We start from the raw sequence: 25,364 nt of genomic DNA on the forward strand, positions 1-25,364 counted from the left end.
TTCATATTCAATTTTTTAAATCTTTAAAAATTTGGTATGTTACAGAAAAATTATGCTATGTGTATGTCATTTTTTTTTGTCAAAATACGTAATATAACATAATTGTTCTCTCTTACTTTATTATTTATTTGCATCTTTGTTTTATCTAAGATCATATTTTATTCTTTCTTCAGTTAGCTCCATAAACGTCTTTTTCTTAAATTTTGTATCCAAAAGAAGAGTCTCGCTTATAACGGGACGAAGAAAGTGGAGTATGTTGTTTTAAGAATATCGATACTCGCATGAATTATTTATATTAAAAAATATATTTATAAAAATAATTAATTTAAACAATTATTTTAAATAAATATTTACTATCTTGTTCGACCCCACGATAATTTGTTCCTGGATCCGCCATTGACTAAAAACGTCTACTACTATAATTATGAAACATCCAAAGTCCCAATAAACTAGTAAGTGAACCTATTAAAAAATATGTGAATGAATAATCACTATATTCACTAGAATTACGATTCTAATCTGAAGTCTCGGCCAAGAGAAAAGAAAGCAAAAATTATGGAACGTTACATCCAATTTTGTGCTAACTTGCAAAAGAGCAACTAACTATATAACATCAGCATGATTTTCTCTTATTACTACTTTAAATGTCTAAAACATCTTACCAAATCTTATCTTTTCCGAAAGTCGCATTAAGGTGTTAAGTGACAATAATTAGGCATAAACAAGAAAGTGAGAGACATGAAAGGCCAACTAAACTTTAAAATAATAATAACAGAAAAAGATGAAATCTCTCATAACTGAATTTAATAATGCAACAGGCAATTAAAATCGAGTGAGTAGGGTCGGTCAGCCCACAATCCGTTCCAACCAAAGATATGTGAACATCATTTTCCTATCCAATGATTTATGATACAATAATCCCACCATTGATCCCCCACTAGAAACTAGGAGTGCTTGCCACGTGCCGCCTTCCTAACTCCATTACACTAATTTGAGAATATTTCTCAACACCCAATTTTTAATGATAGAGAGGCATTTCTTCAAGAATGAATATTGTGAGTTGATTAGTAAGTTCTAGGATGATGAGTTTCTATGTATAACATATGGCCAGCAGAATACAATGTGTATTCAAATTTGAAATTTATACTATAAACCATGGTTATAAACTCTCACTAATTCACCTGAAACATAAATTCTCTATGGAAATGACTGATTGTGCCCATCGTTTTCTTGAAATATCGTAATCAACCTACCTAATGAGGATCCATAATGGAAAGAAATCAACAGGAATTTCAGTGGGGCAAGGACATGATAGTGGCTGGCTTTGGATAGAAAATGAAATATTCTAGGATAATAAAATGTAATGGATTAAAAGTGGATACGAAAGTTGTTTCCATTTTCTTTAAAGTGATTCCTTCATAAGTGATAAATCTGCAGTATGAACGTGATCGTAAGGCAGCTGATGTCACATGTGCTAATCAATGTTTAATACTTCTAATCCAACCTTGATCAACACATTATTTATCAACAGAGGTATATAGTTTATGATGTTGTAACTACACAATCAACAAAGATTTTTCTAATAGTGAAACCACCATGTCCTGAAATTTCAATCAAATCTAATTCAAACCCAAAAGCTAATTGAAACAAAATGCTATAGTTTACCACTCTGAAACTCTACCATGATCACAACACTTTCACCTCATTATGATTGCAGTTGTAAGAAAACTACTAAGCTTTATGTAGTTTTGTCCCATATGCTCGATATATAATCTTTGAGCAGTTAAAAAGTCCAAAAACTCGAGGATAAACCAATGGATACTAAAGTAAGTAGCTATAGTTCACAAGCACAGTTAGTTGGCAAGGGTTCCTCAGATTCACAATGGCATATTGCAACTCAGATAATTCCTGAATATGGTCTTATACGCAATACAAACACAAATATATATAGATACATACGTGCATTTTTTAAATTCTCAATTCCCATTCGTGAAAACATGAATGATTCTGTTCATTGTTCCACCCAGTTGGCTGTTTATCAATTTGATTTTCAATCTGCCTCTCACATCAACTTAGACATGAGGGTGTTCAAGGTTCGTTTTGGATAGTTGATTCAGTTATGAAAAGAACAAATGCAGTGAATACCTAACATATTGTGGATTTCAAATTTATGATCTGTCTGAGCATAGATACTAATATATGTCAAATATCTCATAATTCATTTATTCGTTTTCTACTATTGTTACGCTGCACATATTGTTTATTGTAGAGTAACTCTGAATTCTCAGGAGCCGGAAAGAATGTGTGAAATAGAAGAAAAGTGGCTCAGAAATGCATATAATAACAAGTTGGTACTACAAGGATTAGCAAAAAGACAGAAACCAACTTAGTTACAACAAAAGTTGTGATTATGCATATCATCATATATGCATAATGTGCATCCCAGTGTAAGTAATGTTTTTAAAAGAGTCTAGACTCTAGCCACCTTACCAAAACAATGCACACAAGAAAAAGAATAAAAGATTGGCTCCACCATGACACGGCCCTGTTCCTACGATCTTAGTGCTCTGTAAAAATATACATAATTTCTACACGCAAGAATTTTCGAATCAGATTGATATGTTGCTTCCTTTAATCATTTCTCTTTAAACATCCACTTGAGTATGAGGATTAACCTTCATTTATCTTGTTTTACTTCACCTTTTATGACGAATATTGCCGGAGAAATGTTCAAAAATGGAAGTTTAAGTATGTTTTGATTATAAATTATTGAAAACTATAGTTGAGGAGTTACCAGGGTCCAGGAAAAAGAATAACGAAAGAGACATGAGAATCAGTTAGCTTTATAAGGAAAAGAACAATTACTTTCAACTTTTTCAATTTCTTAATCTCGTACAAATGTTCTGTCATAATATTATGGGTTTCTTCTTTTTAGCGGAGGACTGGCATTCAATGTCTGACAAAGGGAATCAATACTCCCACTGAAGATATGGATATCTGAATCAACTTTCAAATGATACAAGACCTAATGCAGATTACTTAGATTTTAAAGTTTGTTTTGACTGTTAATTGTGAACATGCAATTGATTTTGCTAGTATGGGAGATAAGAGTCACATCAATAGGTACTTAGATCACGGACCACAAGTCACATATCACAAAATATACAAACAGATTCTTCATGTCTAGAAATTCATGCTTCTTTTTCACAACATTTTACAAGATTAAATTTTAATATATAGATGACAAAGTAAACCTACATTCCATATATTTGCATAAAAGTTAACAATTGAATAAACATACTAGCAATTATAAGAAAAGAACACTAAAAAATGAGATGCAGACGACATAATTACCGTTCAAGTTATGGATAAAGGAGAATGGGTAATTTCTTTCGCCACCTACTGTGCAATTTGTTCTCTTAGTTTTCATAAATAAATTCCTGCCATAACAGCAACTTAAGTTACCAGCGGCTAGAATTTTTTATAGCCAAATGATGTTGAAGAGATGAAAAGATTAATAATTAGGCACATCTTATGCAAATTGCACTATTCCAGTGGCATATACAAATTGAATACAGTATTTATCAGCAACGAGAAACTAAATCAGTAAAGTGGTGCTGCAGGATAAGATTTGGCATTACAGTGCAAGAATTCATTTGCAGATAGATCTATAAACAAATAAAATCAAAACTAAATATAGTGAAAGGTGGGAGCACTGTGTCTCTTAGGTAAAATGCTGTAGTACAAGGCTCAAATACAAATGTAAGAATTGCTTAAAATGCCCCCAATGTTCCTGTGTTTTTCACATTTTATATTATTAATGTCAGCTGAGTAATGATTTAATCAAAATAGCACAACAGGCTTGTAAAAAATGCACAGTAGTCCAGTGATCATTTGCTGGTTCAGTTTGTAGGTTGCATTAGGAGTTATCTTCCAAGCAGAATAGGTCATACTAAACATAATCCAAAATAAAGGCTATAAGAAGCAAGCATCAGATGATCAGAAAGAGAGAGATGAGTATAAATAACCGAATAAGACTAGTATAAGTTTTTATTACAAAAAGAAGGTGGGGTCAACTAGAGGGTCCTGGTTTACACTGTGGGGCACTTTAGCATGTTGTGATCCTTGTTTCCAAGTGCCCGCCTATATATATGTAGCAACAAGTTCATTTTGGATATCGAAATTAAAAGCAACTCTTTAACTTCTTCCTTCAACCTAGAGACCACCAGCATCAACTGTATTCGGCCATGCCCCTCTCTTCTGTGGCTCCAAAACCAGAAAATGAGTGCCCAGAATCGGCCACAGATCCTCCAACTAGGATGGAAGCCTCTACCACAGCTTATCTTGCTTACCCCATGCAGAAGAACTCACAGTTCTTACAACGGACTTTATACCCCATAACTATAAAGGTTCTCTCTCTCACTCTCACGCACGCACACACACACAAGCGCTACAGCTGAAAACCCACATATTGACGATTAATGCATTTGTTACTCACAAGGGACTAATTGAGCATACAAAATAAGTATCATGATCAATAGAGCTTCTCCACATTAAGGAGCCATATAGTTTCTAGTACGATGCACTGCAACATATAATCATTCTGAATATTCTGCTTGCCTTTCAGTTTGAAGAAGTTGTTTACAAGGTCAACTGTGAAAGGAAAGGAAGCTGTGGAGGAACATCTACCACTAAAGAGAAAACAATACTCAACGGAGTAACAGGCATGGTTAGTCCAGGGGAGCTACTGGCAATGCTCGGCCCCTCAGGAAGTGGCAAAACCACCCTCCTCACAGCCCTCGGAGGCCGCCTTTCCGGAAGCTTGTCAGGGAAGATCACTTACAACAGTCAGCCACTGTCAGGCTCAATCAAACGTCGGACAGGATTTGTTGCACAGGACGATGTTCTATATCAACATCTCAATGTCTTTGAAACTCTTCTGTTTACTGCACTGCTGAGGCTACCCAAAAGCCTGACCAGAGAAGAGAAAGTAGAGCACGTGGAGCATGTTATAGCAGAGCTTGGGTTAACCAAGTGTCGGAACAGCATGATAGGGGGGCCACTTTTCAGAGGAATATCAGGTGGAGAGAAGAAGAGGGTGAGCATAGGTCAAGAAATGTTGATTAACCCGAGTTTACTGTTGTTAGATGAGCCAACTTCAGGGCTTGATTCGACAGCAGCTCACCGCATCATAAAGACACTCAAAGGGTTAGCTAGTGGAGGTCGAACTGTCATAACCACTATTCATCAGCCCTCTAGCCGGCTCTACTACATGTTCGACAAAGTAGTTTTGCTCTCTGATGGTACTCCGATTTACTATGGCCTCACATCAGTTGCCTTGGAGTATTTCTCTTCCATTGGGTTCTCAACATCCATCACAGTCAATCCTGCTGATCTCTTGCTTGATCTTGCTAACGGTAATTAAGATTTCGACGTTGTACTTTATACAGTTTAGCAGTAAAAGATGCTAAAAGTTCAAACATTTCACTTCATTGTCCTGTCTCACCAAAAGATAGAATATCACTTAGTGCACTTAGTGTGTTTCTCAATATTAAAACCATAGTGGGATAAGACGCCCCACCCTCACAATATTCCACAGACGTTTTTCTAATATCTTTTAATAGTGGAGTTTAACAGGAAATTCTCTCTAAACATGATATCTTCTTTCAGGAATTGGACCTGATGCCCAACATGATGCTGAGGACAGTGACAACCCACAACAAGATCCAAGATCTGTGAGGGAATTTCTTGCAACTTCTTACGACAAGAACATCTCTACAAGGCTGAAAAGCGAGCTATGTAGTTCAGAAATTAGCAGCTACAATAACAAAGAGGCATTTACAAGTAACTATCTCCAGTCATCTCCTTAACATTTTGGGAGCTTGTTACGTACTGTCATTTGTAATATTAATACAATATGCTTGAAGTAATGTCACTTAGTACACTTTATGTATGACGTAGGGAATCGAGGGAATTCTGAGAAATGGTGTACAACTTGGTGGAATCAATTTAAGATCCTCCTCATAAGGGGACTAAGGGAGCGGAGATTTGAAGCCTTCAACAAGTTAAGAATATTCCAAGTCGTGAGTATGGCAATACTTGGAGGGCTTTTATGGTGGCAGACTCCATCGGCTCACATTGATGACCGTGTAAGCATTCCCACAAAAAATATCATGATAGATAAATCCTCATATACATACATCATACAAGCAAGCATCCTAAAAAATTGTGGCAGTTTTGGACACCAAAACTTAGATCAGCATTCACTAAGCTCCATAAACCATAACTAACAACTCAAGTAAAGGTCTTATGCATTCATGTAACTAGAACATTTACAATTGTCGGGCTAATAAGAGAGTATCTTGCAATGTGCAGATCGCTATGCTATTCTTTTTCTCAGTATTTTGGGGCTTCTACCCCCTCTACAACGCTGTTTTCACGTTCCCTCAAGAAAGAAGGATGCTGATCAAGGAAAGGTCATCCGGTATGTACCGCTTCTCCGCCTACTTTCTAGCTAGAACAGTGGGGGATCTGCCAATGGAACTTGCCCTCCCAACAGCCTTCACACTCATCTTCTACTGGATGGGTGGCCTCAAACCAGACCCATCCACCTTCATCCTCTCCCTACTGGTTGTCCTCTTGAGCGTCCTCGTGGCGCAGAGCCTTGGCCTGGCCTTCGGGGCCATACTAATGGACGTCAAGCAAGCCGCGACTCTAGCCTCAGTAACAACCCTAGTGTTCCTAATCGCCGGACGCTACTACGTGAAGCAAATCCCCCCATTCATAGAATGGCTAAAGTATCTAAGCTTCAGCTATTACTCCTACAAGCTTCTCCTAGGCGTTCACTACAACGAGAACGACTACTACGAATGCTCAAAGGGGGTCTACTGCCGAGTTTCAGATCATCCTGCCATTAAAGCAGTAGGTTTAAGCCATTTATGGATGGACATATCCGTCATGGTTCTGATGCTAATATTTTACCGATTACTTGCATATATCGCTGTGCACAGGGTGCATTGAAGCGTTCTCGGAGGCAGACCTAACTGCCTGAAAAGGAGCTTCGACGGTTTCAATTTTTTCTTATAACCGTGAAAATAATTTTGGTGTGGGCGATGCGAATATATATATATAACTTGAAAAATTAATGTAGCCCCTTGTGCTGTTCGATTGCCGAATTATGACGGGTTTTTTGAGTATTTTTGTTTCTAGCGCAAATTATAGCATTCATTCACAGAGAAGATATGGAATGTGAACACGGAAGCACAATCGAGATGAAAGTTAAGCAATAAACGAGAAGACAAACCTCCACAATTGCATTTTTGCTGATCAGAAGCATGTTTTAGGCATTTGAATCAATAAAACTGTTCTGCATTAGCTTCCTGGAGAGAGACACCACGATATCATTGTTGCTTTCCCAACAAATCAATTCATCGTCATGCTACTTTTTCCTCTTAAAAACCACAACTTATCCACATATTTTTAGTTTAATTCAGCGAATTAATTTATAAGTTGATATCTGACTTTGTGGGTTAAACAATATCCCATATTAAAAAAATAACACAAGTTACAAGCATTAACTAGAGAACAAATCATAGCCGCAAGATCAAGAAAATCAAGGGCTATTATTAATACATGTAATTTTTGAATTTAAAGGAGAAATTAGTTCCCCTATCACTAATTTACTTCATAATAACAAGGCGGGGGTATAATGGTCATTGCACAAATAAAATTAGGGTTAAACTCTAATTAGTCGCTCATTTCTGAAAATCATTTCTCCCGCTCTTCTATTTTCTTCTCTTCTCTACTCTCTTCTTCTCGTTGAGGGAGGTGGCGGTGGGGGTGTAGAGGAGCGAGAGAGGTTTTTATGGGTGGTGAGGTCGTCGCCGACGGAGGAGCAGGCGGTATCTGAAGCCGCCGGAGCCGGATTTGGAGGAGCTGCTGCCGGCGGGGTTCGTGGAGCGGATGGGGGAGGGGGATGGTGGTGAAGTTTGTGGAGCAGATGGCGGCGTGGCCGATGTACGCGGAGCATCACTTCAACAGGGTGGTGTTCGTGGAGTACATGGAGGTGGCGGTGAGGGCGATGGAGGATGAGGAGGGGATCCTATCGATGGATGTGGAGGCTTTCAACAAACAAGTGGAAGTCGGAAGCGTTTATCAACAAGTTCAACCAGGATATGAGATTGCAGAGGCAAGAGTCTGATCAGAGGTTTTTAGATATGATCAAACGAGGACTCTAATTGATCTGCCTAGCTAGCTTGTGTTTTGATTAATGAACATTGTTTTTTGCTTGTTTCATTTAAATCCTGATGGGAATTGTAGATGTAGTTGCAATGTTTAATCTTTTCATTAGGTATGTAGTTGCTCTCTTTCTCTAAAAAATAAGATGTGTAGAAGAAGCTGGTGAGTGGGACAGTGACATTCCAACACAACAGAGAATTCATAATTCTTCATTTAAATTACTTACAATTATTACTTAAAGTTAAACCCCATAATGAATTAAAATCATACTTATAGTGATGTGTGTTGTTAACAACGGTGAAGTAAAATCATGCTAGTAGTGATGTGTTTTGTTAACAAGAGTGAACTAAAATCATGCTAAGAGTGATGTGTTTTGTAAACAAGAGTGAAGTAAAATCATGCTAAGAGTGATGTGTTTTGTTAACAACAGTGAAGTAAAATCATGCTAAGAGTGATGTGTTTTGTAAGCAAGAGTGAAGTAAAATCATGCTAAGAGTGATGTGTTTTGTAAGCAAGAGTAAAGTAAAATCATAATAAGAGTGATGTGCTTTGTAAATAAGAGTGAAGTAAAATCATGCTAAGAGTGATGTGTTTTGTAAGCAAGAGTGAAGTAAAATCATGCTAAGAGTGATGTGTTTTGTAAGCAAGAGTGAAGTAAAATCATGCTAAGAGTTATGTGTTTTGTAAGCAAGAGTGAAGTAAAATCATGCTAAGAGTGATGTGTTTTGTTAACAAGAGTGAAGTAAAATCATGCTAAGAGTGATGTGTTTTGTAAACAAGAGTGAAGTAAAATCATGCTAAGAGTGATGTGTTTTGTTAACAACAGTGAAGTAAAATCATGCTAAGAGTGATGTGTTTTGTAAACAAGAGCGAAGTAAAATCATGCTAAGAGTGATGTGTTTCGTTAACAAGAGTGAAGTAAAATCATGTTAAGAGTGACGTGTTTTGTAAACAAATATTAGTTTTTTCCGGAAAAATATTAGATTCGTTCAAGTTTCCCAAAAAAGAATCATTGCGTGTGAAAAAGAAAGGCATAGAATATGAACTTGGGTAAATATGAAGAGAATGACATGCAGACATTAATCAACTAATCAATGATTAAGCTGATGAATGACGAGATGAATCCAGATCTACTAAAACTCCAAACCATACTCAAGAGTTTAACAGTCACAGAGTATCGTGTACTTATATATATGGTCTGATCCCGTATTAAAACTCCGACGGCCGGCGCCCCGATCCCGTCGAATGTTACCATCGCTCCGATGAGCAGGCATAAAATCCCAGCCGTCCATCCCAATGAACCAAATGCAAATGGAAGGCTCAGCAACGTCGGAGCTACGATCGACGTCGACAAGTGGTACCCGCAGTGTATCCACGATCCTACAATTATTTTATTTTAATTTAACTATCACCAAATCCACAATCTTAATCATTCTCTGATAATGCAAAATATTGAGAACAAACTTGTTTGATCACCTCTGGATTTCAGAACAAATTGTGCACCGGCGTCTACCGCCTTTTCGCTGGTGACAGCGAGAGAGGTATGCCGTCATTAACCTCTGCAGCAGTTGGTCAGACACCTCCCATGTTTGAGCTCGGCGACGGAGGCTGGGGAGAGGAGGAAGAGATGGGAGAGGAAAAGAAGTGTGAATAGAAGCCCCATTTTTCCTGAAATTGGAGTTGGAAATTTGAAGGAGACGTTGGAGTTGAATATAGTTCCAAAAATGCCCTTGTTAATTACTTTTTATTTAAAACATGTAAAAATAGCTAAGCCATAGGATTAATTTGTTCCATTAAGATGTGTGGCTGAGATTTGTTCTCTAGTTATACACTTAAGATTAGTTATATCTTGATCACTACCCTATATATATATATACTATCAAACTTTATCAGTATATGAAAAGTACCTAAGATCAATAAAATATTACGTGACAATATCGTACTAATAATGTGGAATATCATACTAATGTGATCTTCAGAAGATCATGCTTAAAATCCCCAACATACTTAGAATACTCGTTGGGCTATGTAGGTTGTATACTTCGATCTTGAAGGTGCTCAATTTGTTGGACTCACAACCATATTCAAATTTATCTATTTATAAATATGTTTGTGAGCTTGTAAGCAAACCTTCATTTCAATCGAGACTAAAGCGAGTCTTTTAAGAGCATATTTTGCATTTTTTTTAACATGCTCTTGAATTAAGAGTGCATCTAAATATTTTCCAAATTTTTCATTAGATTTTTAAAAAGTTGGACATCATACATATACAAAATATAGCATATTTTTAACTTTGAAATCAAAATTGAATACGATATTTTTAAGTACCGCATGAGTCGAGTCGAGCCGAGTTCAAGTTCGTTAATTAGGCACCTTCTTCCCAAGGTAAATTCTATAATTCTTCTTAAAGCTCTAATTTGGGAAACATTTAGAATAAAGTTTATTTTTTTAAAATATACGATTAATTTAAGATTTTAACCTTGTTTTTTAAAATTTTACTAGTAGCGAGCGGAACGAATTGTTTTATTTCAAGATTGTGAAATATTTTTTAAATTAATATTAATAAAAAATGAATTTTAGTTAGAAAACAATTTTGATAGCGGCGGTGAAAGAGAAGTAGAAATAGCAAACAAACGCGCAGAAGTCCGGCAACCGTGAGTTCGGCACTAACCTAATCCCCAATTATGGAGGACGGGGGTGGCGGAGGGTTCCGATCAAGCAAGAAGGACAAAGACGGCGAAGTCGACTACAAGACCAAGGCCGGAACGGCGTGGTCCCATTCCTTCCTCAACCAGAAGCCGTGGCACCCGCTCTCCTACCCTAACCAGCGCCGCAAATGGATCGCCGAGCAAACTCACTCGCAGAATCAGCGCCGCGCCGAGGAGGTCGCGCGCGAGGTGCGCACTACTTCCCCTGATTCATTCTCTGCATCGAATGTCTTGTTGTTGAAAATTAGGTCTTTTTTCTCTAGAATTGGGAAATAATGGAATTGGAAGTGGTGAGTGTTGTTATGCTCTATTTGATTGTATTTCCATTTAGTTATTCAGCTCCAATGGATTATCGGTTTGTTCTGCTCACTAGTTTTTGGATTTTGCAGCTATTGTATGTGTTCTTCATTCAGTCAGCTCCGTTTCTTATTTCTTTTTTTTCCTTTTCAGATTTTGATACTTAAGATGTATAATGCTGATATATTATGCTTTTTGTTTCTAAGATTTTTGCTGATTGTTCTTTCTTTCCTGTTTCCAGTATGCACAACAGCAGGATTTTCTTCGGCAGACTGCGCTTCTTTCACATAAGGAGAAAGAAAAGGTAATGCTTAGAAGTGTAGGATGGAAATGATTTCCTATAACCACGACTTTTGAAAGGGAAAATGAGTTATGGAAGTTTTGGCAAATGAACAGACACACATACATCTAGTTTAAAGAACAATGCAGATAATTAGATTATCGTTATATGATCTGACTTGCCAGTTGCCACTTTACACGTTGCATTGCTTTTATGCAAGAGTGCATTTAGTCTTCTTTTCATATATAGAAGCAAATTCTTGAGTTAATTGCTTGGATTTTCATTTTTCTTGTACCCTTGTTACAATCAGTTGGAAATGATGCAAGCTGTAAGCTTTTTATATGTAAAACCTCCTGGTTACAATGCGGAAAGTGCTAAAGCTGCTGAGATTGCTGATGAGAAAAGGAAGCTAGAGCAATCTCTTGAAGAGGCCTCGTCTTCCATGTAATAGTCTTTACTTGATCAATTTGTTTTATATTTTATGCTGATCTATGAGGTTTATTATTTTTCTTATAGGGAAGGTGGGCTGTGTTCTGTTTCTTTTATTAACCATTATGTTGTCTGTTACTTTTATAGGAAGATGGAAAATGAACCTTCTGCAGGGGAGAAAAAGAAACCAGTGCCAAAAGATGTTTTTGGTCGTAAATTACCTACTGAAGAACAATTTGAGGTCCTCAAAAATGCTCCAAAGTACGTGTGAATATTCTTCTTCTTTAAAGATTGTGTGGCAGACATGTTTTGTTATTAACCAGTTTCAAAGTTTTGCTTATTTCTCGAGGTATTTTTCGGAGGTGACTTTTTCTTTTCTTTCTAAGCTTTGGGCTATGGCTGGGAATGACATGAGGTTCTGACTTCTGAGGATATACAGGATGACTTGAGTACCTTTTCTCTCTTTTCAGGTTAGATACTGGGGTAGCTGGCCGGGCAAAACCATTTGGAGTTGAAATTCGCAATGTGAAATGTCTTAGATGTGGGAACTATGGCCATCAAAGTGGTGATCGTGAATGTCCATTAAAGGATGCAATAATGCCTAATGAGGAAAGTAGATTAAAACGGGATGACCCTTTAACAGCCATTCTGGCTCAAACTGATGCTGGTGAGGTAATTATCGAATATACCATGTATCTTGTAGCTGTGTACTGTATAAGAATTGAACTCAGTTAGCTGCTGATGAGAACCATTCTCTGCTATAGCTTGATATATAGTGCTGCAATAGTGACATTTGATCTTTCATATCCATGCGATAAATAAATGTCGAATTGTCATTTCAAATATTAGATAGAACATGGGAATAATGTGAAGGAGATGGAACAAAGACAATTTGTCTTGGGGATGTGAGGATACAGCTACTGATTTGGACATAGAATATGCTTGAGGATTCTGTGAAGCTTAAAAAATACTGACGCAGTCCATTACATAAAATTTTATGGCACATGTTTTTCATTGTTGATGAATCACTAGTACCAACAGAAGCTAGGGGAAAAAGGTACAGAATTATACAGAACTAAGAATGAGAACTTCTTTTTCCTTAGGGTAGGGTAGGGTGGGTGGGGTTAGATAGTAATGGGAGCGGATAGATGTGTTGGGGCGAGAAAATTGTTCATGCATATTAGACGGAAGAGAATGCAGACCAAGGCATCCCAATTAGATACAAATGATGCTGAATAACAATTTTGGACACTGGAAAATCTCAAATCATGTTAATGCAAATGCTGTGTTTATTCAAACGAGATGTATATTTTATCATTACTTTCTTCTCTCTCTTGCAGCCTTTAAAATGGGAGCTGAAGCAGCAGCCCGGAATGAGCCCTCCTCGTGGAGGTTTCAATCCCGATGATCCCAATCAGCAGATAGTTTCCGAGGACATATTTGATGAGTACGGAGGTGAAAGCTATACGCCTTGCAGCATAAAAGTCAATGTGTCGTCAGTCTTGAGATTCTGAAAGTGTAATCTTCTCTTTTTCTTTATTTCCAGGATTTCTAAGTGAAGTCAACATACCAGAGTTGCTAACCAACTTCTCTACAACCAAGACTAAGAAGAAGAAGAAAAAGAAGTCAGACAAGAGCAAGAATACGAACACTAGACAGTCTCCTTCACCAGATGAAAAAACAAGACACAATGAAGGTAGTGAATCATCATCTGGAGATGAGAGGAGGGAAAAAGTAAAGAGAAGTCATAAGAGGAAGGAGGAGGAAGAAATACGGGATGGTGAAGGGAGGACATCATCATTTGTCGACGAGAGGAGGGGAAGAGTAAAGAAAAGACATGAGAGGAAGAAGAAGAAGCTAGAGCAATCCGAGTCAAGTCCATCCGAAAGCTCAGATAGCAATAGGCGTCGGAGAAGGGGAACCAGACACAAGCATCGGCATTCAAGCTCCTCCGAGGCATCTGACTCTGATGATCGGGGACGTAGACGCCATCACCATCGGCACAGTCGGCATAGTCATCGGCATCAACGCTGACACCATTCCGTTTCTGAATCAGATTGGCCAAATTTCCTACGCTGAATATAGCGGTGAAATGGATGTGTCAACAGATGCTGCAGAAGTAAAGCAATTGAAAAATGTTGAGATTGTGTAGTCTGAACAGAGAGGCATTAGCTTTATTTACCCGCATATATTTCATTGGAATCCATTTCAACTGGTATTACAATTTTGGACTTCTATAAAATAAACTGCAATTGATATGCACCTGTTTTAATACGGACTTAGTAAACTCCTGTGGTACTTCATATCCAGTTTCTAATTTTATGATTTTTTAACGGGAATAAACTCTATCACTGTTTCATTGCTAAAAAAAGAAGTTTGAAGTTTGTATAAATAATAGAAAAAAATTTATTTGCATTGCATTTTAATACATTCAGTCATATTTATCTGTTCCATGTTAATAGAGTCATTTTTCTATTTTGGAAAATTCCAAGTTAATTGAGTCGTTTCTACTTTTGGCAAAAAATAATTCTCCTTTTTACTTTATTCTCTCTTCATCTCTCCTACTTTACTCTCTCCTACTTTTTTCACCATCAATTTAACACACTATTTTTAAACTCCGTGGCGAAAAGAAATGTCTCTATTAACAAGTAACAGAGGGAGTATATATTTGGACAATGTTAATTTTTTGCATAAGTGTGACGTACAGAACATGAAACAGCGATGCAACTTTTTGTGTCAATTGGTAAAGTAAGAGAGGAGAAAAGAAAAAAGAGTAAAGTAAGAGAGATGAAGAGAAAAAGTAGTGAAAATAGAGTTAGTGGATTGTGGGGTCCATGTCCTAAAATAGAAAGATTCTAAATTTTCTATTTTTAAGGAACGACTCAAAATGGAAATAGTTGTTATTTTTAAAAAATGGAGGACATAAAATAATGTTGAAACATCTTGTACCTCACGTATATAAAAAGTTAATACTATCTAATATAATCGACAAAATGTATTCATCAAACGAAATGCACAATGATAGAAACTTTTTGAAATAATATAGTAATCCGTTGCAGATCATCGTAGGTTTCCAGGCTTCGGTGATAGAATGGATTGTATGCATTGAGGATGGAAATATTGTAACAAGCGGAACAATATATAGGGAGAAGTGTGTAAACTCGATGATTAATTTGGAAGTTGTTATATTATTCGACTTATGTAATTTCTATTTTTTGTTGATTTTTAATTTGTGACTTGATATATTTATGTTCTACTATTATTGTAACTTCTTTGTTTTAATTTGTGTAATTTCGTATTGTACTTCATTGATAGAGCAGGTTTGTGCAGGTGTCGTTTCAAGCAAAGGGTGTATCCTACTGATCAGTATGGAAGTCCCTGCTAAACCTGAACCTGGTATCAATAATTCCTCAACCTTCTTCTACTGGGCAGTATAGTGAAGGTAGGGGTCGAATCCCACAGAGATGAATGCGTTTTGGGAATTGTGGTGATATTCTGGAAAGGTTTGGTTAGCTACCACGCTTTGGGTTGAGACTTATCTAGACTGAAATTTAAGGTGGTACTCTACTGACTAGGAGGTGGGAAAGATGTTGGACAGGCGGCTGTGTACGTGGAAAGTGGGGAACATGGTTTTCAGGAAGTATATGGAAAGTACTAGTTTACTATAAAAGGTTAAACAGAATATCAGAGGAAAAGAGGTAGTTAGGTGACTAGACTGACAGATCTGTAGGGTACCAGCTGAAAAGGTAGAAAAAGTAAAGGATAAAAGCAAAAGTAACTAAAAAGTAAAAGTAGTCTCAAACTTGGATGTGGATGTTATCTTCTTCAACATGAATAAACTCAGATCAACAATCTCAGATTTCATGAACGAGAAACACAGATTAACAAACTTCACAGCTCAGATCTACAATTAAACTTCGAATCAAAAGATCGAACACTGAAACTGCAATTATGCTTACTGGTCAACATGTAGGGTGGCAGAAATCACGTAAACTGGGTTTTCACACTTAACTAATTCAGATCTAAAATCTAACAGCTATCTAGACTTGCAAACTCAGAGAGATTAACTACAGAAGTTAAAACATGCGATTCCACACTGGAAATTACCGTAACAGCTAGTTCTAAGCTATCTAGGCAGAAAGAAGCGAAAACAAACATGAACCGATGCTGGAAAACAACTTCATAGCATTTAGAAAACGTTTGGATCACAACCAAGACTTCAAAATAAGCAAAATACTGGAAATGCGAAAGATCCAAGGTAGAGAAAACAAACAAGATTAACTAGAAAGCAAATAAAGATTGTTTTTGCCACTCCGGGCGATGGAACTGCTAACTACGATCGTGCTGACTGGAACGAGAGAATGGAACTCCGGCGAACTGATGATCTTCAAGTGACCATGGCTGTGGCGAGGAACGAGAATTACGAAGGATAATGCTGAAGGAGGGATCTACCGAAGAGAAATTGCTAACTAAGCGTAGGAGTTAACTAACTAATTCATGATTTTCTCTCCAAGTGACTTCCTTTTATAGGGAGGCCTCCCTTGATTTTTAGGGTAGACTTCGAACATGAAATGACTCTTTTGCCCCCTTGCTTGCGGCTGATCTTCCCAGCTATCCTTCTTCTCCATCTCGAGCCTTTTTGGCATGCATACTGGTCAGGATAACAACATCCTGACGCCCTTTTCGCCTGAAGTATCCGAAGCTTTGCCTACTGGCTAGAACACTTCCCTGCACACGTTAGCAACTGTTTTGCAGAATATATACCAATTATGCACATTATACTGACCAGTAACCAAGGACTAGAATACGACTTATCAAACTGCTCACACTTACCACATGCTTGTCCTCAAGCGTGAAGAACAAATAAAAAGAAGTAAGTCGAATTCTAGCCTGGTTACTCCCCTGACCGACTCTATCCTACCCTAGACTCTAACTATGACGCAAAGAAAAACACATAACAAAGACAAACACATAAAAGAAAACTAAAACACTTAGACACATTAACACAGTAATTGAGCTATATTTTCAACCATCCCTCCCCTCGGGATCAGGTGCAATCCGGCCTTAGACAGCCTTGAACTTCTGCCGCCCCCCTTTTCTCTCCTAGTCAGTATATCCGCTCGTCAAGATCGCCCAAACTCTTGGCCAAACACTAGGTTCACTCAGTCACTCATACCTTCACCGGGAATGTTAGGACTGCATTCTCTCATATTGCTCGACCACAATTGCTTCGGACTTAGATTTCACGTGCAGCTACTGAAGGGCTTAAAGGCTTGAAACGGGGCTATTGGTTTATAGTGTTTTGGGTGGATGTTCCTAAGGCTCTAAGGTTCAAAAACTTCTATTTTATTTGATGTGGGGGAACTGTGTGCATTTGGGCTCTTGGTTGTTGCTTCTCTTGCCTGGCGCTTCTGGCTTTGATCTCCAACTGGTCAGTAGCTTCTTGTGGCTTCGCCACCCTTATTCCTTCTCTTTCTTTTTTATGGTCAAGTTTTTCTGACCATTTTTCTTCGTATTTTTCTCTTTTTTTTCTTTCTTTGTGGCTTCGCCACCCTTATTCCTTCTTTTTTTGAGACCTGGGATGACTCCCTGGTCGATTTTCTTCCTTGGGCCTTCAATCACTCTTGCCCAGTTGGATTCTGCTTTCTTGTACACCTTCTGGCCAATTGTCTTCTTGCCTTATGCCTTGCACACACAATTCCAGGGGATAGGGGTTATATCTGGGTATGTGTATGGCTAGAAAGTGGGGTTCTAAGGATTGGAAAATAATTTTTTTAGGGGGGGGTCCTACTGCCTTCAGTGTTGCTACACGCAGTCACTTCACCCTAGGCACCTTGCGGCAGCCACTCTTTTCTTCTCTGAATTAGTGGAAAGTGGTTCCACTTTAGGCTTTTAACTCACATTTAAAGAGGGCGTTTGTGTTTTGGCTCTAAGTGTGGGCTTTTCTCTCATACTCGCATAATCCATACTGACTAGGAGATACTAAGGGGGGTGGTTTCCATTTTCCAGCATGTCTTATCTCCCTCAATTCCCCTCACCGTCAGCTCAAGATAGTTGAGTTTTAAGCCCAATCAAATAAAAACTAGACCTAGACACTACGCAAACACTTAAACACAGATAACACATATGTACAAATGTCATACTGGCCAGTGCATTCCCCCTCCCACTTCACAATGTCTGTCCTCAGATGGGGCTGTGAAGTGGAAAAAGGTAATGGCCAGTATGGTTGACGCACAGAAATACCAAAACTCAACAAAACATACTTATACTACAATCTTCTCACACTTAGACTATATAATAGACTAAGTGGGAGAGTTTAAAAATCTAAACAGAAACTAACAAAACGAAACATGTATATACAACAAACTCCTCACACTTAGACTATAAATAGGCTAAGTGTGAGTTGACCTGCATATAAGAAAGGAAAACAGAAAAAACACAAACACATGCGCCAAAAATAGCAAACCCTTTACTTCTCACACTTAGACTATTGCGTAGGCTAAGTGTTATGAAAGGGGTTTGCGCACGTACTACACAGATTATACTACCTACAAAAAAAACAAAACACAATTAAAATACAAAAAACTAAAAACTGAAAATAAAAAGAAAACTAACTGGTCAGGTGGGGTGGTGGTCATTTGTTCCTCCTGCTCCTTCGCGGGGCAGGTTGTGGTGCAGGTGGTTCTTCCGGTTGCTCCTCCTCATTCTCGGACTGTTTGTTCCCATATTTTGCCGACTCTTCGGCGTCTCCTTCCTCTTGTTCCGCCTCTTCTTTCTGCTCTGCTTCTTTCGTCTCGGTTAATACCTCCTCTGATACTCGTGGTTCATTAGTTCGACCTCCATGGCCACTCGGTCCAGATTCACGGACCAACTTCTCGGTTCCCAACTCTTTCAAGATTCCTTCCATCACAGTTGCCAAACGGCTTAACTCTACTCTTACTCTTCGATTCTCTTCCGCCAACTCTTCCACTGCCTTCTCTAGCCTTTCCTGTCTCTGCTCTTGATCTTGTGTTCCCGGATGTGCTGCAGATCTCCCAGTCGGTATAGCTTCTTCTCCCATTGCGTAGAAACGTGGTACGCCCTGCCTCATGTAAACGGTGTTCGTTCGGACGAACAAAGGTGTATCAAAGAGACTAGGAGGATCCACCATGATCTGGTCGGATAAGTCTTCGGCCTCCGTGATGATGATGTTGTTTCTGACGAACACTCCCAAGATATGGCAGAGAGTGAGGTTTCTCGCTGGGTGGGTGGCAATTAGATGGCATTGGTAGGCGGTCCAAAAACCCAGATGTAACTTCCTTCCGTGCTTGGCGCACCAGAGAAGGTATAACTCCATCATCGATGTCCTAACAGTGGAGTTCGACTGCCCCAACAAATTGAAGTCCAAGTGAAGCTGGACTAGGCGTAGGATTGGGTTATTGAAATGGATTGAGCGAGAGAGAGTGGATGCAAATTCTCCAGAGGCTGGGTGAGTTAACTCCTCCCATGCCGTCTGGGGCTCAAATTCCACATGTCTGCGGGGAATTCCCCGCTCCCTACTTCTCCACTCAGGCACTATGGCCTCCTCCAAACTGCACATTCCAGACGCACGGTCCACTCAATCAGATTCATCCGTATCTCTCCGCCAAACAGCCTAAAACTGATACATTCCTCATCTAGATCAGTGGTGACCTTAAACCTAAAGGTCGTGAAAAACTCCTTAGCTAATCTAACCGGGACACTCGGATCTCCATTCTCCAACAACCATTCGAATCCTAACGCGTGCAAATAAGAGAGAAACTGCTCGCGGGCACCCAACTCATCTAAAGAAGGAATATGAAGTACCTTTCCGCTCTTCACTTGCTTACTCCCTTCATCCTTGCTATCGAAAACTTTTTGTAGCTCCTTCGAGTCGAAAAGCTTCATCTCCTCCACCAGATCATCAGTAAGGTCCACTGTCCAGCGCCGGTACTTCAGTCTCTCTACCGGGGGATGTACTAGCTCCCGATGATTGTGCGGAAGCTGTTGCTCACTGTACTCCTCGTTCTCTAGGGAAATATCACTGTCCGATTCTGACTCTTCACTGACATCGTATTCGCTATCACTCTGTTCCCTCCGGTATTCCTGGGCTCGCTGAACTGACTCAGTAATGACTATGCCAGTGTTCACTGTACGTGGCTTCTTATTGCTGGGCTTCTTCTTCATAGGGGCATTCCCCTTCCGTTTTCTCTCTTCACGGTATCTAGCTCCTTCTCCATCATCCTCGTCTTTCTTTTCTTCGGGTTCCTTCTCAGCTTGTGTTGAAAATTGATCCTGGGCAGTAGGACTGGTCTCCTTGTGGCCTACTGACCTGGATGCGAGGTCCAGACCCTCAGCCATCCCGTCAGCCTCTTCACCTTGGCCACTCAGTGTTGGAGAGACCGCTTCGGTTTCCATTGCAGTATCTTTTAGGTCAGTAACAGGTAAAGACTCCTCCCCAGGTTTTGTGGGAGTGGTCCTTTTTTCTTCACTCAAGATCTCCACGGGATCTGCCTCTGTGTTCGGCTTCGCCTTACTAGCTGCCCACTTCCCTAAGCATCGTTGAGATACCCTTTGCGGCTTTGGCTCTCTAGCCTTAGGTTCGCCCTTCAACACCAACTTCCTCTTGACGGCCTTCGGTTTTGTCACCGGAGGTGCCACTGGGTTGGGTACTTCTGGTCTTGCTTCTGTTTCTTTTGCTTTCGTTTCCTGTGCTTCAATAGCTGTATCACCCCTCTCTGCTTCTGGCTGGGGTGATTCCGGCATAATCTCTTCTTCCCTAGCTTGGCTTTCCGAGCGGTTTCCTTCTTCGGCTTCTTCACTCTCTCCTACTGCTCGTGATGCGAGGTCTAGCCCCTCAGCCACCACGGCAGTGTCATCTTCCATCCGATTGACATCATCTAAAATAGCCTGAAATTCCTCATCGGTCATTAGGCCCTGCTTCTTGGCTGATTAGTTCAGATCTATCTCCTCCCTCGCCACTTTTCGGGAAACGACTCCCACCGTCAGCATTTTCTCTGACTCAACTGCTCCCTGTAGGCTCCCCTGTTCCTGACCTTTCCTCACTTCACGTTCTTCCGAGTCGGAATCGTAATGAGCTGAAATGGGGTCAATCTCCATTGAATCACTGTGTTGTTGAGTTTCTGAGGGTTCCGAGGACTTAGGTGGTGGGGTAGTCGATGGAGCTTCTCTTTCTGGTGGAATTCCGGAGGAAGTCGCAATGGGGGTGGGGATTGTTGCTGTAGATGGCACAATCGGTTCCGAAGGATTTTCTCCGATTACTCTCTCTTGTCCCCCGGTTTGACCCAAACCGGCCAGCACCGCCGACCAATCCCTATTGGGGTCCTGCTGTCGAAGAAACGCCGCCATTGCTTCCAAGGAGACCATTGTTGGTGCTTGAGGAGCCGGCTCCGATGGTTGCGGTTGCGGTTGCGGTTGTGGGCTCGGCGGCCGTTCTTCCGGCGGTGGTGGTGATTCTGGTTTTTCTTCCATGCGGGTTGAAGTGGGTTTGATTTTTGTTGCGAATGTCTTCCTTCCCAGGGCTTAGATCTGTGAAATTCTGGGTATAAAGTGGGGGTTGGTGTTTGTGGAGTGACGGTGGAAATTTTGCAGAGAGAAAAATTTGCAGAGTGAAATTGTGAAGTGAAAATTGGGGAGACGGCTGGTTATGGGTTGGAATAGGGCAGTTGTGGGTTTGCAACCGGTTATAGGCGGTTCCAAATCGCGTCGTTTCGAGGGAGAGGCGGTTGAGAATACCGACTCTTGATTGGTCGGCGTGTCCACTCTCTCTGCTCACGCGCCCCTTCCAGCCGCTGCCACCCTGCAAAAGCTGCAGAAAGTCCACAAATTCAAATTCGTCCCTTAATGATTCCCCCTATATTTCCCTAGATTAGAAATAAAGTAAAAAGGACACTTAAATAAAATAGGAGTTTCACCAAAATGGTATTCTGATGGTCAGTACGTACTCCCAATTAATATTTGAGGTCCGAAAAATATTTTTGGTTTTTCTTAAAACTAACTAGCATGCAAAGGTTCAAATTAATTAACTACCAAATATGTACCATATTTACATCTTCCTTAGGAAAATTGGAATTCTACTTAGCCAGCATATGCAAGTTACGCTGAAAAGAGCTAGCCCAGTGGAATTCCAATCCCTATCCTACCGGTCAGTATGAAACTTGAGTATGTGGTTGCAGTGGGATTTCATCCACTACAACCACATCACTATTGGCCCTAAATACCTTCAGCCTATGCCCATTCACAATAAAGGGTTCAGAGTTAGGAAGACTCCCTGAAATCTCCACTGCTCCATTAGAACGGAGTGCGGTGATGACATAAGGCCCTGTCCATTTCGACTTGAGTTTTCCAGGCATGAGCTTCAACCTCGACTGGAAGAGTAGTACTTTCTGCCCAACATGAAGATCTTTGGTCCTCAGATTCCTGTCGTGCCACAATTTGGTTCGCTCTTTGTACCACATGGCTGAATCAAACGACTCCAATCTGAGTTCCTCTAACTCCTGCAGCTACAGCTTCCTTTCCTCTTCACTGGCTGTAGTATCCATATTCACTTGTTGTACTGCCCAGTATGCTCGGTGCTCAATTCCCACTGGTAAGTGGCATATTTTTCCAAAAACGATTAGGTACGGGGACATTCCTATGGGGGTTTTGTAGGCTGTACTATATGCCCATAGAGCATCCTCTAACCACATACTCCAGTCCTTCCTGGAAGGATTTACGGTCTTCTCCAGAATCTTCTTTATCTCTCGGTTAGAGATCTCTGCCTGCCCGTTCGCTTGCGGGTGGTAGGGGCTTGATAGTCTGTGATGCACACCGTACTTCTTCATCAAGGCTTCGATGGTGCGGTTACAGAAGTGGGTGCCTTGATCGGATATTATGGCCCTTGGTACTCCGAATCGACTGAAAATGTTACTTTTGAGGAACTTGGCCACCTCCCTTGCTTCACACGTGCTTGTGGCCTTGGCTTCTACCCACTTGGAGACGTAATCCACTGCAACTAGGATATACAAATTGCCATAGGATGAAGGAAAAGGACCCATGAAGTCCATTCCCCATATGTCGAATAACTCACAGACAATTACCGGAACTTGGGGCATCTCATCTTTTGCAGATATCCCACCGGTCAGTTGACATCGTTCACAACTTCTGCAGAACTCGTACGCATCCTTGTTGAGGGTTGGCCAATAAAAGCCGCTATCCAGAATCTTCCTTGCTGTCTTTTTGGATCCGAAATATCCTCCACATGCTAACGAGTGGCAATGGATCAAAACGTCCATTTGCTCCTAGTCAGGAACGCACCTCCTTATCACTTGATCGGATCCCACTCTCCACAGATATGGGTCGTCCCAAAAGTAGTATTTTGCTTCACTCTTGATCTTCATTCTTTGGGCCTTGGTAATACTCGGTACTTCTGGAAGCTCTCCAGTCACTAGGTAGTTGGCTAGGTCTGCATACCATGGTTCTTGCCCTACCTTTTCTTTTCATTTTCCTGTATCGTACTGGCCAGTAAGCTTCATCACTTCTTCCCAGTCAATCTTCCTGACCTCAAAAATTACCTCACATAAATGCTCTTCTGGAAACTTGTCGTGCACCTCTTCACTGTTTCCATCTTGCACAACTCTACTTAAATGGTCCGCCACCTTGTTCTCGACTCCTCTCTTATCTTCCACTGCCCAATCAAATTCTTGTAACAAGAGGACCCATCGGATCAAGCGGGGTTTGGATTCCTTCTTGGCAATCAGATACTTAATCGCTGCATGGTCAGTATAAACGATGACCTTGGATCCCAACAAATATGGCCGGAACTTTTCAAAAGAATACACCACTGCCAGCATCTCTTTTTCAGTGGTATCGTAATTTCGCTGGGCTTGATTCAGTGTCTTAGATGCATAAAAAATTACATACCTCTTCCCATCGATCTTCTGACCCAGTACGGCTCCCACTGCATAGTCGTTGGCGTCGCACATCACTTCGAAAGGGTAGTCCCAGTCAGGAGCCCGTATGATAGGTGCGGATATCAGCTTTTCCTTGAGAAGGTTGAAAGCGGCCTTGCATTGCTCATCAAAGACGAACTCCACTTCATTCTGAAGAAGTCGGGTAAGGGGTTGGGCGATCTTGGAGAAATCCTTGATGAATCTTCGATAAAACCCGGCGTGCCCTAGAAAACCCCTTATCCCCTTCTGATCAGTAGGGAACGGTAATTTGGATATAACATCCACCTTGGCTCGATCCACCTGGATTCCTCTCTCTGAAACAACGTGTCCTAGAACAATCCCCTCAGTGACCATAAAATGACACTTCTCAAAATTCAAAACCAGACTTTTTGTTTGACACATTTCTAGAACTATGTCCAAATGATGAAGGCAAGAGTCGAAAGAGTCTCCGTAGACCGTGAAGTCATCCATGAATATCTCTATGCAGTCCTCAATCAAATCGGAGAATATGCTCATCATACATCGTTGAAACGTACCTGGAGCGTTACATAGGCCGAAAGGCATGTGCCTGCATGCATAGGTTCCGAATGGGCAAGTGAAAGTGGTCTTATCCTGGTCTTCAGGATCCACGTAAATTTGGAAGTATCCGCTGTACCCATCTAGAAAGCAAAAGTACTTCTTCCCAGCCAATCTCTCCAACATTTGGTCGATGAAAGGCAGCGGGAAATGGTCCTTCCTGGTCGCATTGTTCAGCGTTCGGTAATCGATGCACATTCGTCAACCCGTGACTAGCCTCGTTGGGATCAGCTCATTCATCTCATTGTGAACGACTTGGATTCCCGACTTCTTTAGAACCATGTGGATCGGGCTGACCCACTCACTGTCCGGCACTGAATAGATAATCCCTAGCGACAACAATTTCAAGATTTCCTTCAATATTTCTTCTCGCATGTTAGGGTTTACCTTCCTTTGAGCATCTCGATGTGCCTTTGCTCCTTCCTCCAGCCTAATATGGTGCATGCAGACGTCGGGGCTTATCCCCACCAAATCTGTAAGACTTCATCCAATCGCTTTCTTGTTCTTGCTCAGCACAGTCAGTAGCCTCGCCTCTTGTTCCTTTGTAAGGCTGCTGATGATGATCACTGGATATGAGTTCTCCTCTCCGAGGAAAGCATACTTCAGATTCGATGGCAGTTTCTTCATCTCGACTTGGGGTGGAAGTGTGTCTTCGGGTAGAGGGTTTCTTTCAACTTCTCCTTCTTTTTCTAATTTTCCCCCTGGGGGTTCCTCTATACTGACTGGTAGCTTGGCCCCTGCGGCTCCAATAAATTCCGATTTCTGGCAGAAGTCCTTAATTGCTCCATCTATCTCTTCATCGGTCAACCCTTGGCTACTGATCAGATCACACCATGCAGCGGCTTCTACGTCAGCTTGCTCATACACATCTAAAGCTTGGAGTTTCTC

At 40.5% G+C, this 25,364-nt stretch overlaps 2 protein-coding genes and 1 long non-coding RNA gene across 3 annotated transcripts; 2 read left to right on the top strand and 1 right to left on the bottom strand.

The window, feature by feature from the left end:
* Positions 1 to 3,151: 3,151 nt before the first annotated feature.
* On the bottom strand, positions 3,152 to 7,468 carry LOC121769261. The gene is made up of 2 exons (XR_006043526.1): positions 7,304 to 7,468; positions 3,152 to 3,440 (listed from the first exon to the last, which is right to left on the bottom strand). It is a non-coding gene; the product is annotated as an uncharacterized LOC121769261 (long non-coding RNA).
* On the top strand, positions 4,120 to 7,178 carry LOC121769260 (ABC transporter G family member 14-like). The gene is made up of 5 exons (XM_042166011.1): positions 4,120 to 4,409; positions 4,628 to 5,417; positions 5,671 to 5,844; positions 5,962 to 6,149; positions 6,376 to 7,178. Exons 1-5 carry the CDS (start codon positions 4,248 to 4,250, stop codon positions 7,018 to 7,020), a joined length of 1,959 nt encoding a protein of 652 aa, XP_042021945.1. The 5' UTR covers positions 4,120 to 4,247; the 3' UTR covers positions 7,021 to 7,178.
* A 3,368-nt stretch (positions 7,469 to 10,836) lies between the features above and the next one.
* Positions 10,837 to 14,210, top strand: LOC121769286 (uncharacterized zinc finger CCHC domain-containing protein At4g19190-like). Its single transcript, XM_042166035.1, has 7 exons — positions 10,837 to 11,135; positions 11,485 to 11,547; positions 11,834 to 11,967; positions 12,100 to 12,213; positions 12,423 to 12,624; positions 13,293 to 13,407; positions 13,499 to 14,210. The coding sequence occupies exons 1-7, from the start codon at positions 10,923 to 10,925 to the stop codon at positions 13,984 to 13,986; spliced, it is 1,329 nt and encodes a 442-aa protein (XP_042021969.1). The 5' UTR covers positions 10,837 to 10,922; the 3' UTR covers positions 13,987 to 14,210.
* Positions 14,211 to 25,364: the final 11,154 nt, after the last annotated feature.

Source organism: Salvia splendens, chromosome 15 (assembly GCF_004379255.2).
Source record: "Salvia splendens isolate huo1 chromosome 15, SspV2, whole genome shotgun sequence".
NCBI classification, from domain to species: Eukaryota; Viridiplantae; Streptophyta; class Magnoliopsida; order Lamiales; family Lamiaceae; genus Salvia; species Salvia splendens.